This window comes from Trachymyrmex septentrionalis, unplaced genomic scaffold, assembly GCF_001594115.1.
Source record: "Trachymyrmex septentrionalis isolate Tsep2-gDNA-1 unplaced genomic scaffold, Tsep1.0 scaffold14, whole genome shotgun sequence".
Taxonomy (NCBI): Eukaryota; Metazoa; Arthropoda; class Insecta; order Hymenoptera; family Formicidae; genus Trachymyrmex; species Trachymyrmex septentrionalis.
In genome coordinates this window covers 4,507,439-4,519,531 of record NW_017304543.1, presented here as the reverse complement: position 1 = coordinate 4,519,531, position 12,093 = coordinate 4,507,439, and the positions used below count along the sequence as shown (strand labels likewise).

The following is a 12,093-nucleotide window of genomic DNA, read 5'->3' as shown; positions in this document are numbered from 1 at the left end:
ATCGTAAAATATTTGGACATATAAAAATAAAATTCACGGTAAATCAATTAGAATAACAATTGATCTAATTAGAACTCAAAGAGAATTATATGAATTAATTATTATATTACGTTTTATTTCAACATGATTATAAAAAATCAATGTAAATTAATTTAGAATGAAATATTATATATATATATCTTCTTATCTATTATATTATATATCTTGTAATAAAATCTTTCTAGGTAATGGAGCCATATTATCCTTTCAAAAATGGATCTGTGGAAGACTTTACGATCGGCTCCGAGAACTGCGACAACAAAATTGGATATTGTAACGGACCATTGAAATCAGGATCTACTTATCGAGTGAAAGTACGTGCGTTTACAGCACCAGACAAATTTACGGATACCAGCTACAGCTTCCCCATTCAAACAGGTGAGAGCGATCGCGTGAAAAGTCTTAAGACGTGAGAAAAACCGCGTGCCATTATCGCATCTGATGTTTCTTTCATTCTCACTTTCTTTGTCTTTCTCTTTCATGGCGTAAGAAAAATTAAATATACGTAAGTTTATAGAAATAATAATGATAATATATGTTATAACGATGCATTCGATGCGATAATTGGTTTGTAAAATAGAGGCACACTGCGCATGTAGTGAAAGCCTCGCTAAATTCATGCCTCGTTATTTCGTGTACATGTCTGCCCAAGGATTGCTGCTGGCAGGTAAGATTTCGGAATGAAAGTTCAAAGTTCAAAGCTTTCAGCACGCCGCGTGATAAATGTGATATCTTTTTATCGAACGAATGTATTTAACGTGATTATTCTTGGCGATTGTTTCACTCATTGAAACACTCAAAATTCATTGTGCGTGTCGTACAGATAAGGACAACACGGCCATCATAGTCGGTGTCACCGTCGCCATAGCATTGCTGCTATTTCTATTGGGCATCGGACTGTTTATGCGAAGGAGGAGAAGTCAGGGTCGCAAGACAACAGAAACCAGGGCAACCGATAATTTATCATTGCCAGACAGCGTCATTGAGACTAGGTGCCAAGAAATTACAATGCTTTACCTCAATTATATCAAATTAAGATCATAACAATAAATTTGCATTATGGTTATAATATATATTTTTTGCCTAAAATAAGAGAGAGTATTAATACTTACTATTAATAAGTTTCAATTATCGATTAACTTAAAGTCGATTAAAAAATTTATATACGATTTCTTTTGTGCTTTCTTCATTTTTAATTTTAAATATTATGCTGATCAAAGCTGATCAAAGCTGATCATTAAATTAATTTGTTAAGATAAACTGAACACTAAAAATTTGTTTAATCTGAAAAAAATATATATATATTGTATATATGTTAATTCTGAAGAAATCTTTTCTAATTATAAAAATAATTTGTATTGTATAATTTTTTTTACATTTAAAATATTTAAAAATCAAAATTTGTAATATTTACAATAAGACAACATAATATTCAATATTACATTTAGCAGGCCCATCAAAGTCGAAGATTTTGCCGAGCATTATCGCACTATGTCAGCGGATTCTGATTTCCGGTTTTCGGAAGAGTTTGAAGAATTGAAGCACGTCGGAAGAGATCAACCATGCACTGCGGCGGATTTGCCCTGTAATAGACCGAAGAATCGCTTCACAAATATTCTTCCATACGATCATAGTAGATTTAAACTTCAACCTGTCGATGATGAGGAGGGCTCCGATTACATTAACGCCAATTATGTTCCGGTACGTAAAAACTTGTTTAAAATTATCTCATTTAAAATTATTTAAACAATTGAAACAATTTAATAATAATTAATAATTAATAATTAATTTTGATAATAAAAACAGTTTCTATGATACTTTTTTTGGTGCAATAGGGTCATAATTCGCCACGAGAGTTTATCGTGACTCAAGGACCGTTGCATTCGACTCGCGATGACTTCTGGCGAATGGTTTGGGAAAGTAACAGTAGGGCGATCGTCATGTTAACGAGATGTATCGAGAAGGGCAGAGAAAAATGCGATCATTACTGGCCGATGGATACTTTGCCGGTTTATTACGGAGACATCTGCGTCACGATACTCAACGAGACACATTATCCGGATTGGAGTATCACAGAATTTATGTTGTGTAGAGTGAGTGATTGTTTTTCTAATAACTGTTTCAAGCGTATGTAATTTGTCAGAGCATCTCTTGGTGGTTGAGTTTTCCAAATTCTCCTGATTGAGATGACAAATAATATGTCGTAGGGTGATGTGAAGAGAGTGATACAACATTTCCATTTTACTACTTGGCCGGATTTCGGCGTTCCCAGTCCACCGCAAACTTTAGCGAGGTTCGTGCGAGCGTTTAGGGAACGAGTCAGGCCCGATCAGAGGCCCATAGTTGTTCATTGCAGCGCTGGCGTAGGTCGTAGTGGTACTTTCATCACTTTAGACAGAATACTGCAACAAATTCTCGTATCGAAGTACGTCGATATCTTCGGGATCGTTTGGGTAATGAGAAAAGAGCGGGTCTGGATGGTACAGACGGAGCAGCAATATATCTGTATCCATCAATGTCTTTTGGCCGTTCTGGAAGGACAAGACACTACTGGACCACCACGAGAGATTCATGACAATCAAGGATTCGAAGGTATGTTCTGAAATTCTATTATTTTCAGAGATTAATTGGGCAATTGCGGGACAAGGGTAATCAATGACGAAGTACAACTTAGAGAATGCATCACGATGGGTAATCAAAACATAATCAATTGGTAAAAAATTGAAGAGATTCGATCAGTAGTGCATGTATTGGAAGGGGTTCTAAATGGAATATTTGTAATTTGTTTTCTCTTGTCACTTAGTTTCTCATACAAAGTCTTCCTTTGCACGAAAATAGGTTAAACATTATACCGTGAATATTATTATTAATAAAAAGATATTAATGAAAATAACAGAATATTTTACAAAGTGAGAAGAAATATAATATTAAAAGAAAATTAATTGGTTATTTATGGTGTAGGCAGTGGTGATGGCTATAAGCACATGTTATTTTACCCTGTGATTGTAAACAATGGTGTAAAATCCTTTTTGTAAAACGTTATCACTTCCTCCGCCTAGTTACTCACACCCTCCCTTTCTGCAATCTTTTGCGACCTTTGTATTCAGGCAAGAATCGAAGTTCGGTCGAAAGCACTAAGAGTCCTGCCGAGGATGAGAAGGAGAGGTGACCTTCGAACAGCGATTCCTGCATTGAGGGTAATTTCGATCGTTGCTTTTCTTCTTCCCTGCATGAATCTATACTACGCAGATACTATTATACAAATGCCAAATTTGTATACTAATTGTGTACGTTGCATGTGAGAACAAAATAACAATATGTTTCACTAAACACTGATAATATTTTGTTAGCGATGAGAATATCTATATTTATATCACTTAATTACTACAATTTTTCTTACAAATTTTAATGAAATAATTGCAATTACTAAAATGATCGATAAATTATAAATAGTTTGATTTATAACAGATTTGACTTAATTTTGCCTTATGAATACATTCGATACTAATATTTTATCTTGCTCAACACACATACGTTGAATTTATTACTCGTAATTTGTTACAACATTTCTAATCAGTAAGAATGTTTGAATGTTTTTTTTTGAAATTTATATCAAAAGTATCTTTAAGTTTAATCAATAATTTTATAAAATAATATAAATTTATTTGCATTCACAAAAATATTAATGTAGCTTGCATCGAGCATGATGATAATGTATATGACAAGCAGCAATTATATATAATTCGAATTTCTCCTGATTTAATCTCTTTTGCAGATGACGAAGGAATAGCTGAATCAGGGATGTGATTGCTCGATTGTTGGTTAGGAGCAACGATCAATAGCAATAAAAACGAATCTCGTTTTCCCAAGGTACTTGAAACCCCAGAATTTTTCAAGTTTCCATGGAAAAGAAAACCATAAAAACAAAGAAATGACAGTCTAAATCGAAGGAAGGCGGAAGCAAACAAGTGCAAGAATAATTATTTAGAAATTAGTTAGGTCGCGTGCGAGGAGATAATCAGTGAAAAAAAATCTCCAGAAAGAATTTTATATTAAGCAATGGCTGAGCACAATGGTGTTTTTATTTCTGCATCAGTTACATATCGAAATTAAGCGTGTTCAATCCGTGATACGAGTAGAATAATTTCACGACTAAGATAATTATATCAGAAAAATATAAAAAGAATGTGCCGTAAAGGACAATATCAGAGGAGGAGACAAAAAGACGATGTCAAACTGAATATGCTGCCAAGTGTGGGATTACGAATCAAATGCGTGCGCGATGTTTTATACGCGTTGTGCTACGGTCGGAGAGATTATGTCTTTATTAATATATAACTCATGTACACATATCTTATATAAGTAGCAGGAAACTGATAAGGCGCGCGATGTTGATAGATGTAGATCGTATATTATAACGAGTGCAAAGATGCATATTCCACTGGTTGTGTCACGATGAGGCCTCGAACCACATCGCATCCGCAATGAGTCTATTGAACGTCTTTGTTAAGTCGCAATATGCAAAACAGTATTTTCGATCGTGCAGACATTGCGAAATGGTATCTTGGTTCATTCCGATGCAAATGTTCTTCTGAGATTACCACCAATAATACTTTGTTCATATTTCGCGTTCTATTCGAACGGACGTATAAAAGATTATCCTACATTGTCTTATTATCTTTTGCAGAATTAACGTAGTATGGTTAGATAAAATTTAAAAGCGAGATGCAAAACACTCGACAATCAAGCTGGTTGAGTTATCGTTCGAAACCGTCCAACAGTCATGTAAGAGACGCGTGCTAGACGATGGTTTGATAAATAATAATGTTAGTATTAAAATGAATTATCTAGGGAAAAGAATTGGAAGGACAAGCGGGTGTGGATGTGCGGAGCTTTTAATCGATCCTTCTTTTTGAGATGAGCGAAACGATATCAGTGGGAACAAGAAACTCGCATTTTCGTAGAAGCCATATCATTTTTGGAAGGAGTCAGAGTACGTGTGTATATGTGCGTATGCGTGTAGATGGGTGCGCGCGTGTATGTAAGTAATCAATCGATAATCAATTGAAGCTATGTATTATCTGCTCTTATCATCGCGAATCGTGATCGCAGTTGAAAAGCAATAGAACTTCACAAATATGTAGAGTGCATTCATTTATGCAGCGATTAGAGCAGAAGTATTACTTCATCTTTGTTGTTCACCGAGTATTAAACAAGAATTAAATGACACTCTCTGCGCTAACCCACTGCGTAAACAAATGCACTAATATGTATAAATAACCGTCACATCGCGATAATCTCCAGTTCCCGCTAGCTTCAAATAGATAGGCCTTAATTTTGCAATTCGTAGTTGATCCTCAACGGTAACCGTTTGCAGGATATATACAAAAATCGAATGATCATTTTTAGTATTCAATGTCGCTTTTGCGGCGATATACAAATATATGTACTTAATTTTGTATTCTCGTTAAAAGCGTGGTAAAACGTAATTGATTGCACAATGTAAGTGAACTTACAATTAGTTTAATAATCAGGGTTGCTGAATTTTCTCTATCAGATTCTTCAAAAAGATGAAATTTACTGAAAAAAAGGAGGAAAAATTTCGTGTTCATCGATGCTGTATTTTTGGATAAGCATTTTTACACCGGTCACATTGTGAACCATAAATCTATAAACGATTGCAAGGGCTGTTAAAAATTACATTTTACAGTAAGCACTACTTAGAGTTTATATTAATCCGCTACTCGCTTATGAGCGTCAATGACACATAACCACAGACTTCTTCTTCTTTTTTTATGGAAGTTTGCGCATATAATAATAAAAGAAATGTAATATATGTTAAGACAGCATACATATATTTTAAATGAAATTTTTTTTCGAAAGTGTAACTTTTAATATTTTAAAATTAAAAATTTTTTTAATATTCAGCGGATTAATAAAAATTCTGTCTGATTCATCGAAATTATCTGTATGATAATCTTATATAACTGTACGTATGCAGGTTGATAATTGTGCTGTTGATATGCTATCACTGAGCGCTATTGATGTCAGTTTATTCGCGAAAGATGCAGAAGACATATTAGAGAAAGACATGAAGAGAGCGATATTAAATTCTGGCAATTCCGCTAACTTCAATCCTTGTCGCTTATACTATTGCTTACATCTAAAAAATTTGAAGAGAGAGAGAGAGAGAGAGAGAGAGAGAGAGAGAGAGAGAGAGTGCACGTATTGAAGTACTACTGTTTATGATATAAGAATATCAGGTGTTCCGTTCCCGTAGTTGCGCAGTAGCAGCGTGAATCTAGGCAAAAATTTGATTGACTATTCACCAATATACCAGCTATTATACGCAGGAAAGTCAATTTAGGCAAAAATTTGATTGGTTCTTTCCAGTATTGCTATTGCCATTATGCGTAACGGAACATCTGGTATCCTTACATCATGCTACTGTTGAGACAATTCGACGGTCAATGATTCTACTTAATACTCAGACGAGAGTTTACCAGAAAGACAATTTTTTTTTAATTATATTTTTGTGCGATATGAATATTACTGGCGTTTTATTCCACGGGATATAAATTTATATATCAATATCTATGTTGCAGCTTCTCATTTTTATATATTTATTTTAAGATCTGATCTACTTTGAAGAAGATTGTATTTTACCTAATCATAACATAATGTTGACATTATTGAATTTGTAAAGTATTGTGAACAATTTTGTACCTTGTACATTTTTTCAACGCTATGATATGGCGTATTTGCAATTCTAAGTTAAATAGATCATTATTTATAATTAGATTTTTGTATTAAACTGAGCTCAAATATTTTCTATTTTGTTATCGTTATCAATTATACTCTTTTATATTATAGACTACAATTTAAAGACTATAATAGAATATAACTTTAAATTAGAAATTATATAATTATCTATCTATAATTAATGAAAATTTCTTCGTCAAAATTATAATTAGTCTAGTCGATTATTTGCAATAACGTCACAAATATCAAAAATTATCTTTCGTTTTATTAACTCTAAAATTTTTCATGATGATGTACTCAAACATTAATTGTGTAATACTATAATATAAGAAAGGAGTTATGTATTTTTTTTTTAAATAACGACAGATTGTTAATTATAAATAAGAAATAACATTTAGAGATGCAGACAAATCTGCACATGAATAATTTGCAAAGAATCCAGCAATTATGTGCAATCACTGTTCTTTCATAGTTAAGTATCATAGGATTTATTAGATCTTAATTTAAAGAAGTTGAGGATGGGAATAACATACACTGAATTTTAATTCACCAGATTTACAAATAGTTTAGCGCTTGAACTGTTTTGCATTATTTTATTCTGTGATAAATCATGATCGTTGATCAAGGAAAAAGAACAAAAGAGCTGTCAGGCGCAAATGCGGTCTTCCCAAATAAATTAATAGTGAAGTCGTTTTCATCGCCCATATTAGTACGTGCCAATCATTCCTGTTGAATCAATTATTAACATCGAAACTTGCGGGGCGAAATGTTAATACACCGTGTACTAAAGCGTACATCTGCAAGGCGCGACATTGTATATAATTTTATATTAAGATCGAGTTTTTTTACGTCGAATTTGTCTACGAATTGTCGTCCTCAGAAGCGATTCTCTGTGAAAAACGACGGCAATGCTGTACGAAGAGAATTTATTTCGAACGTATCGATTGCAAGATACTTTTCGACCGAGATATTTAACAGCGTAATCATGTGGTTGTGTCATCGTGACGACTCAATGCAAGACGAATCTGAAGAGAGTGCTCGAAGCGAATAAAAATGACAGAAAATCACTGCTTCCGAAGTTTCGCCGTGATTTTTCACGAGGAATCAACACGTTTACACAAGCGCATACTCCGCGTAGGTCTATAATCTCTTTTGTAAATACATTTTATACCGGCTGCGAGGATAGTTCGTTGTGCAAGGGCGGCTTCACGAATAAAGATTCTCATACCTATCCCTCGCAACGACACGGTTCGCAAACTCATACAGCTATTTCTGTCACGTAACATCGTAATACATATTAGTATGTATCTGAGAATTTGTACAACATGTGCGAAGCACGAAGGGGCACAGGTTGTCCCGTAATATCACATTATACAAGCATATGAAAAAGGGACACGCCTGCATAATAAACGTGACTCTTCCCGTAATCTTTTTCTCTCTCGCTTTATTTTGTATCCCTCCCTGTCTCATTTACCAAATACATAATACTTCATAAGACGATAAAAGAAAATTATGTACAAAAATGTTTCTACTAAATTATATATTTCTTTTTATTTTAAATAGTTGATTGCGTTCATTTAATACATAAATTCAATGTATCAAATAATTAAAAATAAATTTTATTACAATAAAATCAAGATTGATACAAATGTCTCCCAAGAAACGATATCTAGACACTAATAATGCCTACATTATATCAGTAGTCTTTGAATTTAATGGCATTTCTGACGACAATTCGAATGAAGAATTAAGTTTGTTGTGTGTATGCTTGTGTTCATCAGGCTTAGTTCCGCTCACGGGACGACCTACAATTAATACAATATATTATTCAATTCTTATTTTAACATTTATAGAATTATAATTATTATATATTTAAAATATAAGTTGAGTTATGTTTTATTAATAGACAACTTACGTAAAATCTATTTTTTATAATTTCGAAAAAAGATAATAATATTACAGACGTTGCAGCTATGTTTTCAATAAAATAAGTAGGACAAGGTTTATTTGAAAGGAAAGTATTTAGACTGTAACTCTAAGAATCACTGATTAAAGTACGAGGTTTCAACAACAAGTCGCGTCTGCCTACTAATGAAAATTCGCTCGACAAGTTTCTTTAAATCTTTACTTTCCTCTCAGTTGGTTGAACATTCTGGAGAGAATTCCACGTCCGGTGTCTTCCGCAGGTTTATCGATAATTCCATTGTTCTCATTATGAGGATTCCTACGTAGTATACGACTCAGCGATACGGCTCGGGAATGAACAAAAAGTTTCTTGGGCGAACCGTCTTTGTCGACAAGCTTAAACATCCTTCCCAAAGAGTTTGTTTTTTCTTTTCTCGATGATTTTTCGTTATAGTCATCTACGCTTGTCATATTCTAAAGAGGTAAAGAATAGCCAAAGGTATCAAAAATATAAGTCGTTAAAACTAAGAATACTTATTTGCTTCGAAAGATTTGACATTTGAACTTTGAAGCTTCGAAGATTCGAAGTTTTGATATTAAAATTTTCGAATATATAATTTTTTCGCACCAATATATTTTTCAAAGTTTCAAAGTTAACATCAAACTTCACAGCTTCGAAGACACCTTTAACTTCAAAAGTTCGCAATTAAAGATTCAAATTCTTTTTTCAAATCTTCGAAGTTGTTAAAAATAACAGTTTTAGTTAAAAGTCAAGTTTTTTACGTCAAGTTATTCAAATTACAAATAAGAATAACGTTACTTTAAAATCTAGTTTTATTATATTACAATAAATATATATCCAATTATCTTTAATATAAATATAGTCTCAATTAATTAATACTATTTTGCGATCGCAATCTGCAGCGATTAATGTATTGACATGCATTTCACTGGTCCTAATTAAACAATCAATTACACATTTGTTGTACTAATGAGATTACCGACAAATTTAGAGATAAATCAGATTATTAAGAAAATTATTTCATTTTTTAGTATAAATATATACGTTTTAATTATAATATAATATAATAATAAATATATTAAATATTATAATTCACAGAACCTATCAAATTTCTCAAAAGTTAGATCGTTTAGTAAAAGTTATTCGAAAAAAAGTGATTATATTTTCAATCAAATTCATTTCTTCACAAGTTTATTTCCGAGAAGTTAATAAAAGATACGAAAAGATTTTGCAAAATAATCGGCTACAGATACAAAACGCATATTATAGACACACGAAACATATTAAAACATGTTTAAGATCAGAATGCGGTCAGCATGTATTTCAATTTATTTTCACTATCCTGACACTTTGAAGATTCAATCTTTCTTCATATATACATACATATCATGAGACATTATTAAAGCTCAAACATAATCGTCCCCTGATGCACCTTCTATTTATAAAATACTCATCAAATTTACTAAATTATCAAATTTATCAAATTATCATGATGGATGCTCTGAGGATCCAAATCACTTACAGTATCCAAACCTAAAAAAGATCTTCCCGCAGCAGGCGTACGCGCTTTAAACATCTTCCCCATTCTGTCCAACGTGGCGCTCTTCAATCTCCTGACATCTTGCCTAACAGCTTCCGTCCTCGATATCGTTCGAGATAACTCCGGTAATTCCTTTGTTCTTGATGGGCTAATCCGACGAGTACCAGCAGTATCTGTTATCGTTTCTGAAACTATATTTTACTTCAAAATGAGATGTCTTTTAAATTAATTATGGCATCTAGTTATATTGATACATAAAAGAATTTCATAAAAGATCGATAACACGTTGCATTTTAATATTTATAATATACTATATATTATTAGTGTTTTTAGTAAAAATAATATAAATCAATGCAATGATATACACAACCGTTTGTATTTCGTGGTTTACCTTTCTAAATAAACCACTTCTGTATATCGTGATTGGCAAATCGATCGATACCTCGTCCGCCTACCACATGGCAATAAATACGGCAGCAATAAATACGAATGATTCTCGCGATTGAAACGCGATTCGTGAACGCAAGTTTATATGTAACACCAATTCAATTTCTTGGGAGAAAATATCAAACGAAAGTAATCTCATTCATCACACCGCGATGAACTGTTAGTCAGAGAAGTTACACTTATATGTAGTTTGACGAACACCTTTTTTAGGTCGACCCACAGATGTTACGACAAAGAAAATCACGAAATAACTCCTTCGAAGTTTCATATCGAGTACGGAATATCAAACGGAATGTCGTTTTTTAAGTCTACATTTTCTGCAATCTTATATCTCTCGTCTCAAATATATCTTCATCCTGTGCGCATATGATGTGTTTTTCATCATTGCAAAGAGTTACAAGACCAAAAAAAAATTATCTACATGAATTTCGCGTATGTTATTGCGTACTAATGATAATGTTAAATGTTATCTTTGTTTCCACGATTACAGACATATCAATACGAAATGTCAAAGAGTTAAAGCAAATAGATAACATATCAGTACGAAATGTCAAAGCGTTAAAGTAAATAGATGACTAGATAGATGCAAACGAATTGAATGATAATTTCTTTTCTGGATGGATTTCAAATGAGATAAAATTGAAAACACACATCAAGATAAATTGCTACATGAGAAAAAGATATGCATGTATTTTTAAATTCTTCGTAGTCAGCTATAATTATGTTCATTTGATATATATATATATATATTTATGTAGAAAAGGAAAAAAAAAATAAATAAAGTAAATAAATATTATTTAACCTGTTTTTTCCTATCTTGTAATCGGAGATATTAATTAAAATTTATTAATTAATTAACAACATACAACGAGTACACCGGTGTGTGCCCGATTATCAGAAAATTTAATGCGCCGAATATGCAAGATGGGAATTGATTGATTGACTCACTCGGAGATATCCAAGATTCGTCGTTTTCGTTGATTACTTCCTGCTTTGCTGACATTCTGTCATTTTCTTCGTGACATGCACCATTAACAACCTAATATAGATATGTCAATGCAATTTCCGTTTCATCTTCTATTCTGATGTACTCGTATTTATACGACCATTAAAACGATTTAGTAAAGCGATTCGACTTAATGCACGATACGTTCTAATAAATTCGTGCAGGGTACAACTAACCTGATACTGTAATTGATCCCTTTCGAAAATTTCCGGTTCGTCCACCGGCATTGCGTATGCGAGAGTAATTTTTATTGCGGACGTAATTCTCGATTCTCTTCTCTTACATGAATTTCTAAGCGAACATGAAGCATAGGCAGTACAGCATGCAATCTAATATTAAACAATATTGTTGTATATGCAAGTCAGAAGCAAT

The 12,093-nt window shown here is 32.7% G+C and overlaps 2 protein-coding genes across 10 annotated transcripts in view; one reads left to right on the top strand and one right to left on the bottom strand.

Annotated features, from left to right (window-relative positions):
- The window catches only part of LOC108745604 (tyrosine-protein phosphatase 10D), a 29,537-nt gene extending 23,656 nt beyond the window's left edge, over positions 1–5,881 (top strand). For 2 of the 5 annotated variants that reach the window (XM_018481862.1, XM_018481859.1), the window contains 7 exons: positions 225–417; positions 863–1,031; positions 1,488–1,740; positions 1,875–2,132; positions 2,247–2,631; positions 3,099–3,236; positions 3,815–5,881. In XM_018481862.1, the coding sequence (XP_018337364.1) occupies positions 225–417; positions 863–1,031; positions 1,488–1,740; positions 1,875–2,132; positions 2,247–2,631; positions 3,099–3,208 (1,368 nt within the window). In that variant the 3' untranslated portion in view covers positions 3,209–3,236; positions 3,815–5,881. The remainder of the gene's footprint in view (positions 1–224; positions 418–862; positions 1,032–1,487; positions 1,741–1,874; positions 2,133–2,246; positions 2,632–3,098; positions 3,237–3,814) is intronic. The other 3 variants (XM_018481863.1, XM_018481860.1, XM_018481861.1) reach the window with 3 other exon arrangements.
- Positions 5,882–8,404: 2,523 nt separating this feature from the next.
- Positions 8,405–12,093, bottom strand: part of LOC108745477 — a 4,424-nt gene continuing 735 nt past the window's right edge. For 3 of the 5 annotated variants that reach the window (XM_018481649.1, XM_018481646.1, XM_018481650.1), the window contains exons 2-6: positions 11,898–12,012; positions 11,664–11,754; positions 10,251–10,459; positions 8,934–9,180; positions 8,405–8,606 (exon numbers count right to left, since the gene is read on the bottom strand). In XM_018481649.1, the coding sequence (XP_018337151.1) occupies positions 8,488–8,606; positions 8,934–9,180; positions 10,251–10,459; positions 11,664–11,754; positions 11,898–11,948 (717 nt within the window). In that variant the 5' untranslated portion in view covers positions 11,949–12,012 and the 3' untranslated portion in view covers positions 8,405–8,487. Of the gene's footprint in view, positions 8,607–8,933; positions 9,181–10,250; positions 10,460–11,663; positions 11,755–11,897; positions 12,051–12,093 lie in introns of all 5 variants that reach the window. The other 2 variants (XM_018481648.1, XM_018481647.1) reach the window with 2 other exon arrangements.